Source organism: Pholis gunnellus (genome assembly GCF_910591455.1).
Source record: "Pholis gunnellus genome assembly, chromosome: 1".
Lineage (NCBI taxonomy): Eukaryota > Metazoa > Chordata > Actinopteri > Perciformes > Pholidae > Pholis > Pholis gunnellus.
The window spans coordinates 11,365,346-11,390,550 of NC_136528.1; the positions used below are offsets into that span (position 1 = coordinate 11,365,346).

Genomic DNA, 25,205 nt, shown 5'->3' on the forward strand with positions numbered 1-25,205 from the left:
TGAAAGTTAATTTTCCGACATATTTCCCAGTGGTGGGTGGTATCTTCGGAAGGTATCTGTGATGTCATAGATGTGTTCAGGCTGCCAGGAGTGATCAACTGAAAAACTCAAGTTAAAGCCAAATGTTTTTGTAACATTCAATAACAACACATTTAATAACTCTGTCCAATGCTCTCTTCTTCACTTAACATTACAGCCACTGTCTCAGCCTGCAAGAATAAAGCAGCAGACATGAGGAAAAATGTACTGAAATTAAATCAACTTTTTCTCCCCTGAGGTTAGCATAGGCAGTGCTAACAAGCTGAGTGCCGAGGTTGTTAATGGGTATAAATTGGCACAACTTATAAATATATGTTGGATATATTTTGATCTCATGTAACACAATGCTCTTGTGCACTGTAGCTCTCTTACTTTGGGGATAAATATCACTAACATATTAGCCTACTTGCTAACATGTCAACATTTCACTTTTTCGTAATAACAGTATGCTTATGTTCAGATGTTACCCTGTGATGTCATGTCACCAGGATATCTTTATAAACAATGACAGGGCAGGTTAACAACTCTCTATGCTGTCAGATCTAAATGTTTTAAACAGAAGGACAACTTTATGAATTGAATGAAGTTAAACCTTTTGCATGTTTAGTTTACTACAGTGTTATGTATTGCAGCTGACAATCAGACTGTGCTTCTCCTGCCTCTTCAGTGTTGTGTGTGTGTGTGTGTGTGTGTGTGTGAATAAGATGTGAAACTTATTACAGTAAATATAGGGCTTAATTACCTTATTGAGGTATGATTTAATTGAAAGAAGGCAGGTATAGCGGTGTGTTCCGGTGCAGGTGCTAAACAGAAGATAAAAAAAATCATTATTCTAATAGTGCACAATTTGTTAACTTGAGGCAGCAGAGCTGTGTTTGGACTGCAAGAAAGCAATGAAGAAAACTGATGAGTAACACCATTGATGTTCTATTTTTTCTTAAAATAATTTCTGGACTAATATAATGCATTGCCTTTGTGGACTCAGCATAATTATTTCCTTATGTCTCCCATTCCATACGCCTCCTTAACAATAATGTCTCGTGATAAAACACAGCTGGCAGTGCAGATGCAGGCATAAGAAGAGGTTGTTGTGTCATTTTCCAGAGGTTATCTTGGAGCACAGCAGCCATTCACTGCGGGGAGATCTCAGCAGCCATTATATAATATAGCAAAGAATTAAAATCTCTGCAGCCCAGTTCTTTCCCTCCTGCCATCTCTCTCACTGTCTCTCTTTGTGGTGTCAAAAGCAGTTGATTGCAGAACTTTGCTAAAACTCAGTTTTGGAGAACTGGGAAAAGTCCCTGTACTGTATGCGCTTTCTCTCTCTCTCATGAAGCTGTTTTGCTTATAGTTTTATCTTCAAACCAAATGTCTGTATGTGCTCTTAAAGGCTACTCGTCCCTTCCTGTCTGCATTTCCATTCCTCATATTTCAACAATCCCTTTCTCTTCCTTGCTTTTGCTTGCCTGCCTTTTAAGTCACTTTTCAAAGCAATGTGTGCCATTAACCAACTGTCAATGTAAGGGTGCTTGGCACATGGATTAGACTTTGATGGCTTTTCCCCAACTGTAGAGGCTGTACCGCAAAAGCACACTGCAAAACTTTTTTTTCAATCCAACTCAATTTCGGCTTCTTCCCTGTCATTTAATTCCGCTTTCAAATGAAGCATTACACGGACACTCTGTCAGATTTTAACACATCAGAGAGGGAGAGCACATTTACTTGCTAAAGCCTACAAAGAAACCCTTTAAGCACCTTTCCATGACCGAGGCTTGTAAATGTAATTGCTGGTTTCACCTCCAGGCTTTTAAGAAAAGAGGACAGGAAGGAGTACAGATGGATGATTTTCAGTCTAATCACCATCCTTAAATATCTAAAGTGAGGCTGCAGAGAAAGCGGAGCAGAAAGCCGAGGAACGGACCGAATCCCTCTCTCTGTGTTAGTCTGTACTCTGTACTGTGCCTTTTTGTATCTGCTCACAAGATAAAAGCACATTTTACTCTCTACTCTGTACTTCAGCAATTTACTTTCATCCTCCTGCATCTACTACATGAGTAGCCTCGCTGTGTTCCACTTACACTAACTAAGAGATTTGTTTTTTTCAGCATCTGCTTCCTCTGTCCCTTGTGAAGTGAAATAAACACAGACCCGTGCAGAGACACACACAGACACGTCAGTATGACAACAAACGCATGCTTTTTGTCCGGGAACAGTCAGTGCTAGTAATGAGGCTAAGTGTGGCCAGGCGGACGGACAAGTGAATGAAACAGCTACAGAATCATTGGGTGTGTTTGATTTGCCTCCACTAATTCAAAGAGACCATCTGATAAATTGAGAGGATGGGATGTACATCAGAATAGCAAGAGGCGCCTCTTTGTTGTTCCCCATTCCCAACCAAATCACACCCCAACCCCCGTTAGAACACCCAGAGGGGAGAATGTTTCCCTTGTGTGTGTGTGTGTGAGAGAGAGAGAGAGAGAGAGAGAGAGAGAGAGAGAGAGAGAGAGAGAGAGAGAGAGAGAGAGAGAGAGAGAGAGAGAGAGAGAGAGAGAGAGAGAGAGAGAGAGAGAGAGAGAGAGAGAGAGAGAGAGAGAGAGCTGGGTTGCTAGGAGGTGCGAGTTTTCAGGAGGTCCTGTTGAAAGCAAATGAAGGAGCACTTGTGTCAACATTCTGACGGCAGCGATGAGCCACAAAAGCCTCCCGGGCCAAACGGCCAAAGGGCTGCATAACCTCCCTGCAGAAGAGCAGGAGGCGCGCTCTCAGAGCCCTCCTGCTCTTCTTCTTTCAGTTAGATTAAAAACCCTTGTTTTTTCAATCTGGATATTTGACTGCTAATGTCTACCACGGTTGTTGACTTGAGCTTCTGCAGGACGTTAGCATTTAAAATGATGATTATAAATGATGGTCAAAAGTTGTTTGTGATGTTTTATAAGATTGTTTTTTAACCATTTTTGCTTTAATTGATAGTAAACCGAGAAGAGGCGTACCGGAAATGTGGGGAGGAGAAAGAGGGGGATGACATGCAACAAAGGTCCCCTACTGGACTCAAACCGGGTTGTTGCCGTTGTGTGGTATGCGTTTTTTGACCGCTAAGCCCCCGCGACATTCCATGTTTGTGATTTGGACATCTCTGCCTTCTTGTTGTCATGTTTTGAGACTAAATCCTATTTTTATGATGTATCTTTCTGCTTCTTTCGGTATTTGTGTGAACTTTACGTGAATGGCTATGAGAAGTTCAGTACTACAGCATGTGCATGCGTATGTCTTTTTGATTATTTATCATTCTGCAAATCGGGAACACATGAAAAGTGACTCTCCTTCAACCAACCATCACTCCTTATTTTCCTCTTTGTTGTTGAAAGCTGATCTTATCACAAGGTTATCAGTGTGTGACATCATGCGTTGGATGTTTACGCTGCATGCATCTAAATGTATGCATTCTTCCACAGCTCATTGATGGCTCAGATCTTATGCCTTGAGCAGTAGTTAGTCCAGATGTTCGGTGTCACAAGGAGCATGCTACTTTGGAAACTTTCCCACATGCTATCTGGTGTGGTTGACTCTGCGCTGGCCTCAAACTTCAAAACAACCCAGCTCTAAAAATAGTCTGAAGCTCTTAATCATTCGGCCGACTCTTCGTGTCTCAGATAGTCAGTTTACAGAACTCAGCTAGGACACATTACCCTCCCAAGTCATGCTGTAAGTACCGAATGCATCTCATGGCTCTTAGGCTGAGTTCAAAGGACACCGAGCATCTGACTGTTAACTCTTTGCAGCTCTCCGTCGTGCCCTCTCACACCAGAAACACATGACATAACATAAGGAGCCGACTTATGAAACCCAACCAGGCTAAATTCCATGTCGTCGACATGAAAAAAACCCCCAAGACCACTCTTTCTGTGCCATAATGTTTTATTTCAACTATACATGCCGTGTTAAAAAAATCAACAAAAAATATCATGAAACAAAGACCATCATTATTATTTACACATTCACAGTACAACTTTACAACATATCTACACGCTGAAATACTCTGGAGATCATATATACAGCTGGCCTGGCATCACCGTGTTGCACAGTATTCAAATCAAAATGACATGACAAAATCCGGTTCTTCTGCACATACACAGAGCTCAGACTGAAATATAAAGGCTTCAATTTAGATTGCAACAGAAAGACCCCGTTCATATTGCAATGTACAAGGCAGTTGAGCTTTGTATGTTGAGTGTGTATGTTCGTGTTGTCGAGTGTGCATGTGTCGAGTAGAAAAGAGAGCCCAAACACTGGCAAGATGACAGGCAGAAAGTCTTTACATACAATCATCACTTGTAAACAAAATGTGGCTTTGGGTTAAACAGGCAACTGACCCTCGGATAGGATTGCAGATGTCACCCCAAATAATGTACCCAAGAGAAATGATCCCTCAGTCGGCACTACTGACCAATAGAAACAATTTCTGTCACTGCAATCCTGGGGGATTACGGATTCTGTGTGACCACCGCCCATGGCTTTCATGTGAACACTGTGTTAATACATTGGCTGTGGGCAGGATGTGCTGCGTGGAGCCGACTGCTCCACTGTGCAAGATCTAACCACCCTACATCCCATTGTCAAGGAAATACATTCACTGCATGGCACCTCTATGTGGTGGATTAACACCATTCTTTTCAACACCGGCAGTAAAGGAAAATAATTGATTTATACCCCAAATAAATGTTTTCACTGGCCTTTTGTAAGACTCGCATTCACAAGTGGAGTGTCTGTCAGTCAATTTCTTTTCCGCATCACTTTTTCCAACACATCCTGCTGATTTTCAAAATGCTTAGTATAAAAATTGTTGATATAGTATATGACAATAACATACAGAGGACTAATTGACATTGCCAATATTATATACTGTAGCAACTCATTTTGTGAATAAGGCACACAATGCACAGATTCAGGTTCACTTGCCTAAAAATATTTATACTCATTTATAGTATTTAAGTATATACAGGATCTTGTCATTCCCAGCATGACTGATTTGGACACATTGGTAAATTGTTGTGTTGATTGTACACTGGCCACTCTCGGGGAAGCTGCACAGGGAACACGGGCTGCAGAACCAGCACGGCAGATGACAGAGGTGTTACATCCATGTATTGTTCTAGGGTCAGTTTAATATACCTTTTAATAGCATTAATGTAGAAGGACAATTCTAGTGTTATCGCATTATGGGACACACAAGTTTAACGGAACAGAAGTGCCCTGAAATGTTGAATTCATATACATGGGCTTAACCATTGGTGTTGCTTTAGTGTCATATGGTAAAATCTTTAAATAACACAGTAAAACATTATAAAGGCAAATCATTTTGTTCAAAATTAATTTATAGAATGAGATGAGAAATGTATGTTTTTTTCTTAATACCATTGCTACATAAAGAAAGAAGTCTCCTGAACCACCAGTATAATTCCTACAAAGGGGCAGTGGAGGTTAGGGGAGTTTTCAGTACTGGAGAGAAGCATTTTTTCAAATATATCAGATTTAACAGTGTGTTTGGTTGCTGAGAACTGTACTTCTTGGCCTCTGTCTGCAATATAACACACGCACACTCACACACTCACAAACAAGCAGATGTGCACACCCATATCAAGGGCCATCCCAGTCTGGTAGAGAAAACAATGCATCCAAGACAAACGCCACTGTCTAAAACCAATAGCAGCAAATACTAAATCAAATTTCCAAGTGAGTTACAGAGTCCCTGTCCCAGCATGACCAACTTCACTTCATCTTAACCTAATTACCAAAAACACTACAGAATGACACAAAAATATGAGTTAATCTCTGTTCAGATGGGTCAGAAAAGACCAAAGATGTGATAATATTATTGAAATGAGACAGTGACTTAGGTCTTAGACAGGTCTTAAGTTGCACCCTCTGGCATGTGGCCACTCTTGATAAACAAGTGTGAAGGCTTAATAAGTGTACTGCCTGTACACAAATCTGCTTTCCAATCAACCAACACACACAATCACATTCATTTGCACTCCTTTTCTCTGTTCGCTTGCTGCTTGATTCAGCTGTCCACGGTCATATGTATCTTAAGCAACACACACACACACACACACACACACACACACACACTTATCATTTTTGGATTTCCCTCTCCGCTGCCCCCAGCCATCCTACCAACAAAGGCCAACCTCTCCTCTTTGTTCAGTTCACATTAGTGGGAAGACAGTGCTCAAGGGCAGTGACAAATGAGACCCATTCTTCAAGTATTCCACGGCTTTAAACCCAGCACTCCAGACGCTGTAGCGGTCCCAGCTGGTGTCCTAAACCTCGTTCCTAATATTGGAGCGGGAGACACCCAAGCCCAGATACAACGGGGAGCAGCAGATTCACCACTGTCCACTGTTCATATCCTGTGGCTACCGTGACAAGGGAGGGAGATGGAGATGTAGGGAGCAAAAAAAAGGCCCCAAGGAGTATCTTTGGCCACGTGTGATTTTCCCTTTTTCAGCGTGAGTGAATGTGCATATCATTTAAAGGGCGAACACACCTCAAGTCGATACACAAACACACACTAGGCCCTACCCCATCTGTAGCCCCTCCCCCCAAGCCCTCAGGGCTCAAAGCTTTACAGTCAAGGCCAAGAGCGCACTCAGAAGTGTCCATGCTCTTTTAATAACTGTACTTGTTGACCACTCGCATCTGTGGAGTCTGTGGTGAAAACCCATTGGGTTTAGGGGGCACATCTGGCTTTAGCGATGGGGTCCGTTTAAGCCCTGTGCGAGGGAGTGAGCCATACCCACTGTAGCTCTGTCGGGGAACAGAAGATGGGTGGGCTGAGTGCATTCCCGCCCCCATCACTCCGCCTTGGGAGTCAAGTCTGGAGGGGGGTGTTGGGGGCATGTAACCCCCTCTGTTCATACTGTGTTGGCGAGACACAGACACCCCCATGGTTACCCCATTTGGCGAGGTGGATAAGGAGTGCCTGTGAGAGGCACTCCGGTGGAGTTGATACCCCCCTCTTTGCCTCTCCAGGGTGCCCCCCATGCTCAGGCTGCCCGTTGGCGTTGTGGGAGTGCTGGGCAGGGGTACATCAACCCTCTTGGTGGGGCTGTGCCTCGGCAGGGAGGAGGAGGGGGAGTACAGGGAAGCCTCACGGCTGGGCACCTTGGGGGGTAATTCAGTCAGTTCCTCCATGGGCTCCAGAGTGAGCTGTTGCCTTGGCCGAGGCCCCGATCCCTCTTGAAGAATGGCCTTGGGGTTGGCCACTGAGTCATTAAGGTGTTTTAAAAGGTCATTTAGGGTATTTCTGGCATCCACAGACCTTTTCGGGTCTTTCCTACTTCCCTTAGAGTCTGGGTTCCTCGGCTTCCTTTCAGACGAATGCGGCAGTGTATCATCTCCATTGTCAAGGTTAGAGTGGTCATGTGTGGCATTGGGCAGGACAACCGCACTTGGGATGTGGGAGTGTCCCAAGGCGAGGTGAGGGTGGTTGGAGTTGGAGTTAGAGTTAGGAGGAGCACCAGGAGAAGAAAGAAGGAACTGAGGACTCTTGGCTGATGAGTTGGACTCCTTACAAGGTCCGCTGGCCTTTGTGTGAGCCCTCTCCCACTGGTTTTTGATGGGCTGCAGACTTTTCTGCTGAAGCACAGGGGTGGACTCAGGTGTAGGCAGGGCAGCCAGCTCAGGGGGCTGACAGCCGTCCCGCAAGATCATGGTCTTGGTGTCTCCGTTGGGTGAATTCAGGTCTTTGCCGTTGCTCAGCAGATTGGTGTACATCTTAGGAGAATCAATGTTGGTCTGGTACTCCTAAGAATGTGACAATAAAAAACCAAAAGAGCAAGATTAGACACAGTTTCACATATCTTGTTCAATCACTCTTCTCAACAAAATGTGATACATCATTGGAGCCGGTTTTATGGCTGTACCTTTACAGGGCTGTCAAAGAGGCCATTGAGCTTGACAAAGCTTCCAGTGGAGTCGGAGCAGGACGGTGCAGACTCTGCATCCTTGTGGACACGTCTTGGCTTACGGAGGAATGAGTCTCGGTAGCAGAAAACAATCAGACCAGCCAGGAGGGCACCCATGAGAAACGCAGCAAACACGCAGGTGATGAGGATGTTCATGTGGACCATCTGGTTGGTCTCACCTGCTTGGATATCCCACACTCCTAAAAAACATCGAAGCATTGTTTAACCCCCTGGTGAAAAGACTCAAGCTGCTAAGTGAAGCACCCCTCCCCGTTTAACAGCAGAAACGTACATGTTTGTGTGAGAACACCTCCATGCATGAGTTTCTGATTTTACACCTCCCCCATACAAGGATCCAGTCAACCATAAATATTGACACATTCCTATTCATCTCAAGCCCAGATGAAAAAGAAGAAATATGGTGAAAATTGGCAGAAGCTGTTAGGTACCCACATCCATTTCACCATCTATGAAAAGTAGTGCTATGTTAGTTCAGAAGGGAAGACTTAAAGTGTTGGCTTGATCCACGTTCCACTAGTGGCTTTCTGTCATGCGTCTAACCGCTACCAAAGGGTTAGGAGTGCACTGTGATGAAGAGCCAAATCAATCTGTTGGTACAAGAGCAAGACCCAGCAGGAAGTTGTTCAGAGGAAAGAGAAGCAGCTCTTGCTGCTCTACTGGAAGTTTATTAGTAACCACAGACATTAAAAGAGTTAGTCATCCACCGTGCGGCCAAAATAGTGGTGTTGCAGAGCAGGCCCAGTCAATGGTCTACCAGCCGGGGTAAAGTGTTTCTAGAGCTAGGGTGCGGTCGAAAAGTCCCTTTTGCTTCGGAAGGTTCCTAACTGAGTGGCCACCATGATAAGAGCAGTTTGAATTCTCTAAATGCTAAGGAAAGGTGCTTTCTTTCTTAACTGCTTTAGCATAGGAAAAACTGGATTTTCCTTTAGAAAAGGAAAGAAGATAATGCCGTCCAACAATTCCCTTCGGCAGGAACATTTAAAGTGACCTTTGGGCCGTCCATGAAAACAAACGATATTCCTATCTTGCACAGGTTTACCAATTATTTTCATGCATTCATTAACTAATTTGATTCATGTTGATAAATGAACAATCCTTTTGTTCTGTTTGGTATGTATTTCTTTACTTGGAACATGTAACAAATAAGTGCATTTAACAAAAGAATATGAAATATAATGAAAAGTAAATATAGCAAACTGTCAATCTCAATAAAAACAAAAACAAGCTAAGCCTATGCTAGATTATTTATATTGTTAAAAAGCTAAATATAAGTTTTCACACACCTCGAGTGAAGCAGCCCAAAGAAGCTCTTTATATAGCCTGTATGCATAATAATAGATTTCGCTGGGTCATGTTTTAGTTGCACTTTTAGTATACCGCTGTTGTAGTTTCGTCATGGCAGACCTACATCATTGACATCTGCCGTCGCATCATAATAGCTAGCTTAGTGAAAGTGTAGTCGGATTCTCTAAGCACCACGGTTGTCTTTTCCTAACTCCTCCAGATTTTTGGACTTTTCGACTGCAGCCCTAGAGTTAAAAAAATCTATACTGGCAGAGACACAAGCTAAATCCAAACAAAAGATTTGAAAGAAAACGTTATGAGAACAGTGAGTGTAGGGTTTAATGATTAGAAAACTAGGATTCAATATGTTAAAAGAAAGAAAGAACATAAGAAAATGTGAAAGAAAGAAAACAATAATAACATAAAAATATAATGTGTATACCAAAATATGTGTATGAAAATGAATTTGAAAAAGAGACAAAATAGAAATCTACCATGTTATCTAATGGAAACCCTAAATAGCTGCCAATGTGTGCATGTGTGTGTTTGCATATGTGAGGCTATGTGTAGATTCACATTTGTGTGGCTTAAGTGAAAGTTGTTGGCAGCTATCAGATCAGACTCATTGCAGCATGTTGGCTGCCTCCCTGCGGGCCTTACCCTCTTGGCCCCCTGGGATAGAGTCTATAGATTGGGAGGTGGCTGGGTCATCCTGCAACGCAAGGTCTGAGCCGTAGAGCTCTGGACCAGGCTCAGAGCTGGGGCTCTGAGTGGGTATGAGTACTGGGGGGTCTATGGGCCCACTGGGGTGGACTGTGACTGGCGGTGATGAAAACTCCATGTCTGTGGTGACAAACAAATTGTTAACAAACTGTGCAGACGTGGGTAAAGCATACTGTTATTATCCCGGTTAGTAGGCATGGGCATTGCGTAATTTCTTAAGGTTAGTGTCTGACAAAATAGGGAATAAACCTTATCACAGTTCACATTCACAGACCAATGAAAGCACATTTTTAGTTTTTTGTTTAGACAATTTGGAAGGGGAAAAAGGAGAGGGTACAGCGGTTCAAGGACAAGTCGGTACACAACAGTAAGGATGCCAACGAATGGTGGGTGGGCATGCAAGAGAGAGGAGGAACAGGAAGTGATGAGTGAAAAGGAGGACGTGAATCTGTGCTAAGATAGAGCACCGATGTCGCCTATGAGTCTGTTGTTTGTGACGATGAGAATGAAGCAGGTGATTAGCATTCGGGAGGTGTTTGGTGAGAAAAGATGAATGGTGGTAGTGCTGGAAAGACAGGGTTGGAGATGCTGAACTCAAGGAAAGAAACCATTTGAGTAAAAGATCAAACTAACCAGAGGTAGGGTCGCCAAATGATTTGTAATCTGGCGCTGATGTAGTGCCCAAAAACGCTAAAAGAATTAAAAGGACAAGAAATCAGTATAAAGGAATTCAGGAGTAAAAACTTAAATTCCTAAGAGACACTAAGAGTGCAGTTTATTTAGTTTAATAATAAAGATATAAAGCACCCGCTAGCAGTGTCCTTTTCTCACTGGAGTCCGTGGAGGCTCTCTGGTTCTGATCAATACCGAGGTTCAGCCGGGGTCATGTTTAGTTGGTACAAATGAAGGAAAAGGCGTTTTTGCGGTAAAATCACCAAAGGCACAGTTAATCTTCAGACCTCCACCATTTGCACCGGCTGAACATGACCCATAATTGTACATGTCCATGTTTCTGCCTCCACAGGTGGCATAAGTTACAGGTGGCCATGTACTGTATGCAGATGTGTGTGTTAATACTGCACATAGACTTATGTAGGGACAAGTTACTGGAGTGGTTACTGGTGTGAGTGTGCAGGCTCATGGTGTGTGTGGGGATGAGTTTGTGTGCATGTATGTGTCAGTTTACGTGTATCTGTGTGTGTGTGTGTGTGTGTGTGTGTGGGAATGTGTATCTGTGTGTGTGTGTGTGTGTGTGTGTGTTTGTTAGCATGTGTCTCAGGATAGACGGCATGGCATGGAGATGAGATTCGTACCGTTGCAGTCTCCCAGGTGGGCCGTGTTTCCCAATTCAATGTCTTGCTCATATCCAGTCCTAAAAAGAGAGCAAAGAAGAGATGGAGGGATTAATCAAAGAGTTGCAAAACTTTTTTATCTCATTTTCTCATCTATAATATTTGCACTTTATATCATAGCTGAGGCATGAACTCACAAAATGCCAGGCTGTATCCTCTCACAGGCCCCATGAGGCAGCCAGCCACAGTAGGGATCCCTTGATGCAATGCAGGACCTGGAGCCATACAAAAACACGCCATCAGAACACCGGGTTTAATCATTCTGGGAACTGCACTATAATCATTTGTGACTGACTGAACATTAACCAAAAGGCATAAGATGAAGCTCTTATCATTCCCTTTTATGGCATTTACTGAAACACAAAACAATCAAGTCACAAACCTAGGACCGACGGTACAGAGCGTATTTTAACCCCCTACGTGTGCACCAGCACGTCACTTACTTGTGGCAGGACGAATGCCTTTCACAGCGACTCAGGGGAATTCGGATGACACAGCTTGAAAAGGCGACATACAGGCTGTGTGCCTCTTTGTCCACGTGCAGCGAGAGGACACGCTTGTCATCCTCATGGTTAGACAGGCACCTGGGAAGGGAAGAGAGAAACCTGATCAGAGGTTTATCAGATAAGTCTGTCTACTGTTTCAGTCTCAGTAGATTTAATCACTTGTTAGGTGGAGGAGTCGCATGAGCTTTCTCTCACAGTTTAACCTCTAACACACCACGTGGGGCGTGCTCTCGTCCGCAAATAAGCACAAAAAAAGACATCAGACACATACTGTGCATGCAAAGAAAGCCGACTGACGCGGCCATCTGTGCCAGGATGCTTCACTTTCGGAGTCGCTGACTCCTCGGTCAGAAGGGGAAGAGAAATGGAGAAGAGAGGCAGAAAGAGAGAGGGTGAAAATTGAGTGTATTCATACTTGGCCCTGTTGAAGACATCTATCTCCTCCAGAAGCACGCTGTCATTCAGAGACACAGAGGAGGTCTTGGCCAAAACCTTGAGGACAACCCCAGACTCGGCCCCGATGAACACCACTGTGTGGTTCTTGTGAGGTCCTGCTTCATTGTCCACAGCCAGCGCCGTCAGTCTGTACCTTCACACACAGCAGAGGAGCATGTGTTACTCACAGTGGGGGGGTATCCCATTCAAAACAAGAGAGTCCATTTTGAATAAATGAATCGCTTTGGCTCTTACACAGTAAATTAAGAGACGTGTCAACATACAAATTAATTTGTTCCTAAAAACCAAGGTCCTGAAAAAGGTATCAGAAACGGAGGTATTGCCATACCTGACGCGAGTCTTGGTGAACCAAGGCTCATCCCCAATAGAAGGCACAGCTGTGTCCATGAGGGGGTGGGACTTGATGAACTGCAGGGTATCGTCCGGGAACTCGATGGAGCTCTTTAGGGACGCAGCTGGACCATGACCTGCACAGCACCCGGGTCTAGGATGAAGGGTGCACACGAAGAGAGAGCAAAAGGTCAAAGATCAGCCTATACGATCACACACCGGGGAGTAATAAAAGCGTGTATTGAAATGGGTGAAAAGTGCAACGAGAGGGTGGGGGGGGAGAGGAGCAGGTGCTTATTAGGATCACAAAAAGGCCTCAGCTGGAAACATAAAATATACATATGCATGGTTATCCTCCATTAATGATTTACCGGGGTAATGAGGTGCTTCGTGGACTTTGTGTTTTGGACACAGGGCAGGGCTGCAAATATACGTGCTGACTGTAAACAGGTTAAATATGCAACGCGTCTAATTATGCCAAATTAATAATTTAATCATCAGCAGATGGTGAATGTGTGTGCTGGGTCAAAGCTAATAACTTGGTCCCTTACTAGTGAAAAAGATTTGATGTCGTTCTGTTTAACCCGTACAAAGAAGGGTTTAGAAAGTAAGAAAGAAATGTCAGTCAAGCGCCACCTGCTCAAGAAAAGCCATGTATAAAACCTGAAATCTATATTTTTTGTTTTTGCCGTCTTGGCTCTGTGTGCTTCGGAAGGTTTGAAATTAGTAGATTCTCTTGGGAGAAGAAACGTGTCATTCGTACCGAGGTCTGGGCAGCTTCTCCTCTGGAAATGGAGTCCACACAGAGTCGGGAGTCTTCTGCTCTTTGAACCGTCCCATGAATACCGTCTCTATGTCGGCCATGGAGAAGGCACACACTGCTGACCCTGGGATACTGAGGAGAAAGACATACATCAATGTAACATCCACGTATGACTCCTGAATTTCGTATTTGCCTTAACAGCCAACAGCAGCCGGGGCTCACCTGTTCATCTGTGTGGTGAACACACCCACCACCGAGGGTTCTCCGTTGATGTTGATGATGTCAGTGATGGACTGAAGCACGTCGAAGTAGAAGAAGGACTCCCCTGGCACCGAGCAATTGAGCCTCGCCTTCACGAAAGATGTCCAGTGCTTCTCCAGCACCCGCTGCGACCCGCCGACGTCGTTCTTACAGATCCGGGCCACGCGGGAATACACAACCTGCGAGGTGCAGTGGTTTAGTTTAGAGAGAGGCGAGGGGAAGCGGAAGGCGGCTGAGTGAACGTCACTAAAAACACTTCAACATGCTGAATAAAACATCTCCATCCTGTAGCAAACACACGCCCCCATCTTTAACTTTGTGTGCGGAGATTTTTCACCCTGACTGGAGCAAACGTCTAAAAATAGAACATCCCATTGGCCTCGACTGGCCCGATGCAGCGCCACGTGAATATGTGTTTGATTGCACTTATTACCAAGGCTTAGAGTATGAATGAAGTGTGTGAAGCGGTTGGTTTTAATTATTCACCAGCGCAAACCTCCATCAGAGGCCAGGTGTCACCCAAGCATTAGTAGGGTTGAAATATTTATTGGCTGGTGGTTGATGGAGGATGCCGGCTTCCTGCGGCTCGGCCAGACCGGCTCAGGATGGGGCATGGTGAAAATCTGAAGTTGGCCTCTGCACGTAGAGCCTCCTAATGCCCTCTGCACGTGTCGTAGGTAGTGGCAGACACAGAGCGCACATCTCCGGGAGACAAATCCTTTCACTGTGTAATGGTTTTACATTAGTAGAACATTCCCAGCAAACACTGGCTGTTGAAATTCCTCATGTATTCTAATGCGATGCACTGTCATCGCCTGAATGGGCCCCATTACCACTGGGGCCATTTGTGGCAGAAACACACGCACTGAGGGAGGTGTAAGCCTTTTTTTTATGTGGATAAAGACCTGCATACTGTATCCGTGTGGAATACGTAATGCATTATAAACGGCAGGTGCGCTGTCTTACCTTGCCCAGATTGCTGTGCTCGACCGCAATCTCCCGGTAGAAAAAGTACACATAATTCCCATACTCTGCTGCGTGCAGGAAATGAGGTTCTGAGGGAGAGACAGAAGCAGAGAGTTGAAGTGTATTTCTGCACCGTCACCACCACTGTGCATGTTGAATATTTCAGGGATTTGTACAAGGCTGTAGATGACTGGGGGTGACCTAGATTTCCTGGGAGAGAACGGGCCATATCCCCGCGGAGCTTGGCAAGGCAGGAGAGCTCTCTATCAATCCAAAACACAGCTCTGACAGCCACGTACATGCATACACCATGCATGTACGTTTAGATAGCTGTCAGGCGGACACGCGTTTCTCCGGGAAAGAGAAGGGGAGAGAAAAAATAAAGAGTGATGAAGAGGCAATCGCTTACCTTTCAGCCATTTGGAGTCGTATTTGATGGTCCTCAGGGCTGATCCATCACCCATACTGCGATAGATGACAGAATCACTGGCCTGGAAGTCAGCTACAGTTGCCGAATACAGCTTCCCCTCTAACAAAAACCAATACAAATCAAGGAGTACAGTCACCAGAAAGTAGGATACACTGTTGGTCAATGCTGTGTTGTTTCTCTTCCTTTTAAAAGGCTTGATTAGCTCCGGTGTTATCGCTGCAGGCACAGTTTTACTGTGGCAAAGACACAGAGGTGATAATGAGAGCGCGAGTAGGAACCCATTAGTTCTTCTCTGGAAGGACTAACTATGTGCAGAGGCGTGTGTGTGTTTGAACCTTACCAGCGAAAAGGGCAACGTTGGTTTGCTTGGAGTCAAATGGGCATCGTGCCAGTCCATTGATCTCCTCTCCATCAAACTCAAGGTTATCCAGCTGAAGGGAACACAACAATCAGCCGAAACTTTAAACATGTTTTTGTCAAGGGACACGGCGAGAACAAACCCACATAGAGAAACATTAGTCAAACAGAGCCTAGTCAAATTTATTTAACAAGAAAATAAAATGAAGGGTGTGTAACTCAAATTACTGAAAGTGCACATCTGGCACTGGATACTGACCCTGTAGTATCTGCACATGGGGTTGAAGCCGTTGGTACCGCAGATGAACACCAAGTCGTCGTTTCTGGGAACCAGCACTTTGATGAAGTTGTGGCACTCGTCCTGAAAAACGGACACACAGCATGGGACAGCGTGTTTAGAGGCAGCTAGCTCCGCTTCTCACTAGTCCTTTGTCTGGGAATGGCCTTTTTATACGTACTCTGTGTTTTCCCTTGACGGCACACGTGTCTCTGTCAGATTGGCCCGATCGCCATGTTAGCTTCTGTGAAAAACAACATGGGAGCATTAGACGCAAGCGCGGCACACTACTAACACACAAACACTCACACACACACACACACACACACACTCACTCACTCGTGCACACTGTCCTCCCTTTTCCGCTCTCTCATTTTACAACCTGTCCAGTTTGTGATGGATGGCTCTGTATTTTCTCCAGAGCCCTTTTAGTGTGTGTGGATTGAGAGAATCTTACCCTGTAAGGAATGATCTCATTCCTGTAGGATTCTCTCAGACTGACCAGGTACACCTGATCTCTGTGGACAGACAGCAGCAAAACACACAGCTCAGTGACACAGCACAACCATCGCTACAGCACATTTTCAATGTTTTCTGTTTTAAAGATTAAAAATCTGGGGCTTTATCGGTGTCGTTTTCTAATATTGATAAAAGCGTAAAAATTCTGATTCAAAATGAATTCAGGTCTCGACTTAAAAATACCATTTTCAACACATCTATGTGGTTTAGTCTTTTCTCGTTTTCACATTCTTAGAGGGACTCTTATGCATAATCAGCAGCTCATTTGCATTGTTTCCCCAATTATTCTATTTATTAGCCATTATGAGAATATTTCTATGCGCGGTACTTGTCATTAGATGATGTCATTTACTGGGAACTATGTTTTCAGCCTCTTCTTCTACTTTTTGGTTCGCAGTAATATAAAATCCTAGGGAAATGAGTTTAAACCAATTTCTCTGGGTAGATTTCTGTCGAAACCTGAAAATATTCACATTCTAATGTCTGTAATGTGTGAACAGCAAACAGGGTGTTGCAGAGTTGATGCACAGTGAATTGTTTTTGTGAAACTGCCCGTTTATATGAAAACCTGGCTGTCCTCTCTGCTGTACCATTTTACATGACGACCACTTATTGTTTTGATTATACGTTGGTTATAAAAAATGTAATAAAACAATGAGAATCCAATTCTATCAACCCGTAGAGAACAACACTTTGCTTCACGTTTAGTGACTACCCCAAACTGGCAAAAGGAGGATCCTCCTGAAAACAGAGATGCATGTGGCGGTGATTACCGGGGCTCCAGAGGTGGGAGTTTTATACTGTAGACGTCGAGCTGAGTTCCTGCTACAATATTAGTGCTGGCGGTCTAGATTATTCTCATGGCCCATAAATACCAAAAAAAAAGACATGTAAAGATGCCAAGAAATCCCTGACGGAGCGTGAGGCCAGTGTGATAGACGCCTTTTCTCGATCAATACCGGCCATATACATCAAATGCAGGCCCAGAAGCAACAGATCCAATAACACTAAGAGCTTTTCCCCCCCTTTACGCCACTGTTTACCTGCCAAGGAGTGACTTAGTGTATTGGTGTGGGGGATGTGTGAAAGAGATAATGTGTATGTGTGTTGAGTTTACCTGCCAGCGATGAACAGAGTGTCCTGTATCTTGGTCATCAGCTGAAAGTCAAGGCGATGCTGTGACTCGTTGCCAGAGGGCCTGCCTCTGAACACGGGGTACCGCCGTGCAACTGTGAAGACATCACACACGCACACATGCTGTTAGTGGGGAAACTCGTGGTAGAAGCTCACACTCTTGCAAACACACACATCTCTTGCTACATTAAACTTTACTGGTCTGATTAGAAAGAAATATGCTGTGTGTGTGTGTGTGTGTGTGTGTGCTTTATACAAATCCTGCTGCAATTACGGTGTAAAGATCTACGGTATGTTGTGTATAATTATATCTGTGTGTCATTGTGTTTTGTTTGCACGTTAGATAATGGCTGCCTGTGTCAGCACATCTCTCTGTTGTTCCAGTACATCACGGAGATGAGAATGAAATCCACTTAATGCTACAGCTGACCATGGAGCAGATTGATTTTATTACTATGAATATCGCATGCGAGAGCGCCGGAACTGCTGACACGACTAGAAAAAGGTGGCTGCCGGCGTTTGTTTCTCGTGTGACTGGAGTGAGTAAAAAAAGTGTATGTTTAAGGATCCGTGGTGACTTTTTCAGTGACGTTGCAGTAATTGTAACCGCCGAGCTCGTTTGCGTGCGTGTACTCACAGTGTGCGTCAACGACGTCGAGGGGCACGGTGTCCTCGGGGAAGCTGACTGCGAGGAGAGTGCGTGAGGCTGTCAGCAGCAGCAGCAGCAGCTCACTGAGCAGAAGCACAGCTCTCTGGCCCATGGCTGCTCACAGACGACACTTCCTGTTTCACTCTAGTGGAGATGTTACCTGCGAACACACACACAATGCATGCTTTCATTGCTTAACAGATGTCATATTTAACCTTCTGTGGGTGAAACAACAATGAAAAGGGGAAGAATTTCCGCAGCAAAGTTTTTCCCTAAACATAAGGCTTGCGTAATACCCTCTCGTGCTTATTGATGACTGAGCTCTCAGCGGCAGAGCTTGGCGTTTCCCCTCTTCCTCTCGCTGCACATGCTGTCTAAGGGAAGGTCAGCCAAGTGACCGGTGGGGTGTCTCCGTGTGTGTTGGATGCAGCGGAAGTCCACACTGTTAGAAATGTGTTGGGCCTGCTGTCTCTGTACATCTGTGCTCCCATTGGTTTGTCCTGGGCCAGGCTCAACACCAATCAGCAGATTGCAACTTCATCACCATCACTGGTGTAGCCTCTGCTCTGACCTTAGCTGACTTCTATTAGTGCTCTGTTGGCTGTTATTGCTCGTGCCTTTCCTCGGGGCGGGTGAGCGTCATTGCAGCGTAGGGCTTCATTGAGCTTTGTCTTTCGGAGGATCAAGTCATATACAGTTGTTTTGACGCGGAAGTATTTTTTGTGGATACTAGTTTGTACTGCGTCTGATTGTAGACATGATATATCAGCAACTACATTGGTAATAATTTATTGTGGGACGGGAAGGAGTTTAGTGTGTATGTTAGTGCACGGAGGAGTGCTTTAGAGACAGACTGTGTCTGTGCATATTAATGATCGGTGTACATTCAAATATTTATAAGGCAAACAAATTATTCATGCAGGCAAAGCCTGAACGGATATAAACAATTTACCGGCAGACGTCACACAGGCAGAGGGATGGATTAGCTGGGAGCCCACTGTGACACACACACACACACACACACAGACACACGGCTGCACATACATAATCACCCCTTCAAATGGTGTAATGCAAAGAATGATGCATGTGCGCGCACACACACACACACACACACACACACACACACACACACACACACACACACACACACACACACACACACACACACACACACAGTATTGACTCCTTTTTCAATTAGCCCCAAAGCACACCTGCTCCAGTGCTGTCTGTGGGCCAGCCTGCCAAGCCATTAGTGCTTTGATTGATCCACACAGGAAGCACAGCAGATCAGCAGCCAGCAAAAGGCAGTCTATGGACTTGACTATATCCCTGTAGCCATGTGAGAACTTTTTAACTCACAATCTGGTCACTTTCATCTCGTAAATGGCTGGAAATATTTGTTTTTTTAATCTTTGCAAACACTTTTAGTTTACGTCACCAAATGAACTGTAATACACACGGTCGTCCAAGTAGAAAACTAGGCGACATGAGGCGTTTAAAGGCATCAGCATGACAGCCTTTTGTCAGTGTTTGTGGATTACACGGGCTAATACACACATTGGCTGCACTGCCTTAAAGCCTACATGCTGATATAAAGCGCACAGTGTGTTTTCCAGGCATTAATAATCCAATTTTGCAGTTCCTGTACGATGATGTGTCACTAAAAAGAATGAATGCGGCGGAGATGGAAGCGGAGCAATACCCGCGTGTTTTAGTCATCAACAATGTGTAATCATGGCTATTCAGCACTCTGTGGGATGCTGAGGCCTTTGAAAGAGCAATGTCATTATGACTAAGTAATGCAAGACAAGAAAACACTTCATCTCAATTGGTCCACTTAATAGTTAAATTACGGGTTTGGTTTTTTGACAAAATAGAAAGATTGAATCCGGGCCTATATCTCGCTATAACTGAAAACATCAATGATGCTGTCACAGTCACTATCATCTAATCTAGATGCAAATGCATCTCTGGACACAAACAATCTACAGATCTATGCACACAGGCTCCCACATCATTACAGAAGGACAACTGTCAGCAACTTAATCCAAACGACAAATGATGACACTGCTCTGCAGAGAGAGACAGTGGTGTTCTTTAAAAGCATAGCAGCTTTTTCTTTTTACTACCCGGTTCAGACGCTCTCACACCAAGAAATGTGCTGTGTGAAAACCCAAGCAATAAATTGACAAATTCCTGGGAGAAGCCAGGGACAGGAATAGATACCAAACGTATAACAATAGAAAAAAAGTGGAGCCATGAAAGGTAAATAAACCAAGCTTCACATTTCAATTCTATAGTGCTATCATACAAGCTGCAGGCTGTGCTTCCAGTCCGAACTGTGTTCACGTGTAAATCATTTCCTCGGTTGTCAGAATTTCGAGTCCTGCTCTATATCCCCTCTTCTTAAGCACACGCCGCTTTTTTTCCCCCTGCCATTCTCCCTCTCTAAAAAATTCAGGAGAAAAACACTCCAACGAGAGGCAGAAGCTCAGCTCCCATCTCCCATGATTCCTTGCATGGTAATAGCCATGCCGCGGAGGCGAAGGCGTTCCTCCGAAACTTTAATGTAAAACAGAAACAGAAGACATCCAGAGGTCAGCGATCTAAAATTACTTCTCAATCTCTAGTGAGCCCAGCATGTTTTCTATTGACTATGCCTTTGCGCTCTCTGGTTCCTGCCCTCCAGTGTGTGACTGTGTGTGCATGTGTGTGTGTGCATACACACATATATGGGCCTCAACAAGCCTAGAGATGCTGGGCTTGTCACGCAACTCTGTGCCATTTAGCCTCTCTCTACCTCTGTTATTACAGGCTTTTCAATGTCCTACAACCACGAACTCTCCCTGCTGATGTTGTTGGCTCAGGCCCATGGTGTTAAACACAGGGAGGGGGAGAAGAGGAGGGGGTCTGATGGATTGCTATTTCTCCTGATGGTGGGTCTGTTGCCCAATTCTGGTAGTTACAGCTGAAGATTTAGTGTTCCAAGCTTTAAATGACGGATTAACACATATTCTCCTCTTAGCTGTGCTTTCACTGGCACATGTCAGCCATAACCTCTCCCCCACCGCAACACTGAATGGATGTGATTTCACAGGGAAGTCCTATTGGGAGGAATTGGGGCTAATAAAAGGGAGACAAACAACAGTGGTGCGTGAGGTTTCGTAGATAGTGTGCGAGTGCGATGGGTGGATGTAATCCCAGCAGAACAATGGCTGGTGCTCGGGGCTGCTAGGCTTGTCATCTTGCGCCATACTGATCTGTAAACCTAACGGCACAGGAAATCAGATAGCCCAGGAGTTTAGTTTCAGGCATTTTTACTCTTCACACTTGTCGTATGTCTGTCTAAATCTGTGCGCACGTCCAAAACTGGATGCGTCCTATAACACGGTCGTCTCAACTCTCAACTGCTCTGAGAAAGTAATCAAGAAGCAGCCACACAGGAGAGTGAGTCAGCCAGATGATTAGAGCAGCCGCCACACGGGCCCAGAAATGATTACTACTCCTTTTTCCCCAGTTCAATAATAACCACTGGCCCTAATCGCGTGCTATTTACCTAAGGATCCCTTCTGAGGGGCTTGGTCGGACTTGTTGCTTCAGAGGCTTGGCAGAAGGAGAGGGCTGTGCCACCCTAAACCGTGCTTCCCTCCCTTTCTTCTCCACCTTGGATAGAGGCGGAGTGAAACAGGAGAAAGGCTGTTCTCAGCAGTAGTTCTGCTATAGTAGAGCACAAAAGGGGCTGAGCTGCAGGTGTGACCAGGAAACAAAGGGGGCTTTGGGCAAGTCAACACAATAGAGCCCCACCCCCGGTCAGTGGACCTACATTCGGGAGAGCTGTTCTGGGGCTCCTAAAAGGGGGTTCTGGGGGGGGAACAAAGCAAACTATAAAAAAACATACTGGCTCCAAATGCTGCACACAGGGTCAAACTTGTATCACTCAACCAATTTAGCATTGAACAATCCGGTTCCCAAGCAGCAGTTTAGGGCAACCATAAGGCACACGGTGGAAAGGGTTAACATTGATCAATGTATGGTTCAATGGCGGTTGTTCCGGGGTTACAGCCGGTTGTAGCGGGGGTTAACGGGGATCGTTCTGGTCGCTGGGTTCTGACCCCGTGGCCGGTGAGGTGAAGTGAGGCACAGCAGCCAGCTGTGCTGCCAACTAACCCTCGGCTGGTTCGGATGTTCGACCCGGCCGGAGTGTGGTGCTCCTGCCAATATCACGTTTGTAGGTTCCAGTGACTAAGCCGGGGTTCTCCTCTCTCTGACACTCCAGAGTTTAGTGGAAATGTACACATCTGTGGGCTTTACACAGATCTGCTCTGTTTTTACATCTGTAAAGGGACTGCCGTGGTCTGCGAGAATAGCATCAATACATTTAAACTTCAATTAAATGTAACTGTGCACTTTTTGGTTATTTTTTGAAAGAGTTAATTTAGCACAGCAGACTACTTTAGATTAAGCCCAAATGCTTCATCTCCCTTTGCTCATTTACTTCATTCGACCAAATTTCCTTAAATAATGAGACACAGCAGAACAATTCCTACTCTACTCCCACTTAAATGCCTCCTTATGAATCAAATGAACCAGTCTAATTATCTCTGTCTTTAACTCATTATTCTTCTGTTTCTTTTCCTTCAGCCGCTGGTAATTTTTTCAAGTTTTTTGCTCGGGGATCTTCTGCTCCTTTTGCGCACACAATCCATGCAGCAGCCCTGGCTCTAATGCGAGCATTGTGCGGACTGGGGCGTAAAGGCATTCAAGGTTTATCCGTGGTGAATCTTTTCAGACCCCTTTAGTCCACATGTAGGACTCATACAAAAGACAACAAAGACGCGGGGGACAGCGGTGGAGTGACAACTGTGATGGGGCTGCGTTTAACTGCCTTCACGGCACTTAATGCAGGCGCAGGGCTGGACTCTCGCGCTGCTCTGCCTCCCAAAAAAGGGTTACGAGCGCTTCTCCAATTTATTATCCAATATAAGAATACCATAATGAAATTGTGAATACATTAAATAGATTAAAGGCATCCGTGAGAGAGCAGTAAACAACGTTCAAAGACAAACTGCCCGTCCTACTCGTCTTTTATTGTTGAATGTTTGCCAGCATGCTCCGTACAATCGCGTCCTTTACTCCTTTAAGTTGATTTTGATGAAGTCGAAATGTCAGAAAACACTTTATTTTTTATAAATGTATGCCTTTTGAATCATTAACTCAACTCGGAACAATACACAACAGAAGAGGTGAGCTATTGTGACTGCAATTGTAGGAAAATACGGACACTTCTCTGCGCGAGAGATCTGTTAAAGACCAACACTGGCTTGGCTCTGATTTTACTCTCGATGAATCATAATATATGCGAACATCTGTTTTTACAATTTGAATATTTTTACTTTGAAATCCAAGTACTTGGTTCCCTTGTATATATTCTGTTCACAGAGTAGCTCTCCGGGTCGCAGAACACAGTAGAGATGTGTCCCTTTTTTAAATCCAAAGGTCCGTCTTAATAAAAGCTACACCACAGAGTGTGTCCAAGAAATAAAATTCACTATATCAATAATTGGAAAATCATCGAGGACACCTACCTTGCGTGTCCGAATTCACTCGTGACTGGGGCAATCCGACTGAATGTCATACTCCTTTGGTAATCCATTTAAGAGAAAACACCCAGCATGTAATATTCCTGTCATTTTAAGCTCCACGCGGACCCCACTTTTCTCTTTTTTGATCCAGTTGCGCACAGATTTCAGCTCCGCTCGCCACAAACGAGCATTTTGACTGGCTGCTCTGTCTCCGTCCCCGGGCCCCTGCGCTCTGATGACTGATCTTCAAAGCCGTGCCACGACCACACAAGCCCCCCCCTCCCTCATACACCGATACACCAGCCCCCTTCTACTACCATTAACTTTGGAAACCAGAGGGAAAAGACATAAACATTAACGACGCGCTATCCTCACTATACGGCGCGCTCTGACTTCATGTACACTCATTGATTTAACGCTGATTAAAGATAATAGAGGGCGTGTGGACTGACGGAGAGCATTATGTCGCACATATCCAACGGAATAAAAGAAAAACAAATGTACACACAGCTTATTTCTGTGCTTGTTTATCCCAGTAGCTCACTTACTTTTCGCTTCACCAGTTTGATGCGTGCGACTCAAATAACCTAAAATAATAAAGATTTCTGACAGCTTTGATAGGAGGAGAAGCTGTCCAACAAATAAAGAGGTGACTTTAGATGTGGTTTACCCTCCGTTGCACCGCTTTAGGAGCGATGGAAAACCCGCTTCGGAGCAGAGCAGGACAGATAAACGGTGTCGGTCGCGAAAGGAATGAATGAATAGTAAATCGCATCAGAGCATTAGTAAAAATAGTCAGGGCACGAACTATTTCTGTCCTGCAACCATCGGTTTTGCAGAGCGGCATAGAGACGTGGTCAAAAGAAATATTTAGTATCCCAGCAAAGACTTCTCTCTAGTTTCCCCCCTCGACTTTCACTGCGTAATGCGGCGCAACAAAGTAAATCCACGTAGCGGCGAGAAACTCACCTCATCTGAATTGCTTATTTTGTATCCTTTTGTGTGGCTGTAATCCCCCAGGAAAAAATATATATTGTGTGCGTCGTAGTGAACCAACTTCTCCTGGCTGAGAGAAAAACAAACTAATGCACGGCAAATGGTGTAATTCGACCCGTGCTTAGTCAATCCATCCAGAGAGAGAGAGAGCCACAGTCTACCAATAAGCAGCGCTCTCGCTACAGTCCCTCCCCCCGCCGATCTCTCCTCACTTTGGTGGTTCGGGCTTCGCTCTGGCTTCCTTCCTTTCTTTCCTAGAGCCCAGAGAGAATGAAAAAGCGACCCCCTCCCTCACAGTTCTCCTCCTGTGTGACCCCGTATTGCACCCCCCCCCCTTCCCCTCCATTCTGTTAAACCCCATCCCCCAACTCCAAGTCAGCAAGAGCGCCTAGTAAAAATCATTTCAGCTGAGTTGTGGCTGCTTAGTAAAACACAGCTTTAGAAATGTTTGGATTTAAGAGGGTGATGGTTAAAGCACACATTTTCTCCTTCAGCTAAGCCTCCTGCAACTGTTTTTTTCTGTTAAGAAATATGAAACAGTAGAGTAAAAGTTGGAGTCATATAACTCCACAAACTCATATGTCATGTATTCTAGC

At 44.8% G+C, this 25,205-nt stretch overlaps 1 protein-coding gene across 4 annotated transcripts; it reads right to left on the reverse strand.

Moving 5' to 3' along the window:
* Positions 1–3,933: 3,933 nt before the first annotated feature.
* sema6d (semaphorin 6D) lies at positions 3,934–24,721 on the reverse strand. 4 transcript variants are annotated; one of them, XM_079161567.1, is made up of 20 exons: positions 24,583–24,721; positions 18,020–18,191; positions 17,366–17,477; positions 16,187–16,247; positions 15,911–15,973; positions 15,712–15,813; positions 15,436–15,526; positions 15,075–15,194; positions 14,666–14,754; positions 13,661–13,878; positions 13,439–13,570; positions 12,674–12,829; positions 12,305–12,478; positions 11,827–11,967; positions 11,521–11,598; positions 11,345–11,403; positions 10,665–10,721; positions 9,969–10,151; positions 7,962–8,203; positions 3,934–7,842 (listed from the first exon to the last, which is right to left on the reverse strand). In XM_079161567.1, the coding sequence occupies exons 2-20, from the start codon at positions 18,141–18,143 to the stop codon at positions 6,706–6,708; spliced, it is 3,339 nt and encodes a 1,112-aa protein (XP_079017693.1). In that variant the 5' UTR covers positions 18,144–18,191; positions 24,583–24,721; the 3' UTR covers positions 3,934–6,705. The 4 variants fall into 4 exon arrangements, with proteins under 4 accessions (XP_079017693.1, XP_079017694.1, XP_079017695.1 ...); XM_079161568.1 differs by lacking the exon at positions 10,665–10,721; XM_079161569.1 differs by lacking the exon at positions 9,969–10,151.
* Positions 24,722–25,205: the final 484 nt, after the last annotated feature.

Coding starts and splice junctions, on each gene's coding strand:
- sema6d (XM_079161567.1), bottom strand. CDS start 18,143: ATGGGCCAGAGAGCTGTGCTTCTGCTCAGTGAGCTGCTGCTGCTGCTG. Junction 10,152..10,664: donor ATTTGGCGACCCTACCTCTG/GTTAGTTTGATC, acceptor TTGTCACCACAG/ACATGGAGTTTTCATCACCG. Junction 7,843..7,961: donor TCTTTGACAGCCCTGTAAAG/GTACAGCCATAA, acceptor TCACATTCTTAG/GAGTACCAGACCAACATTGA.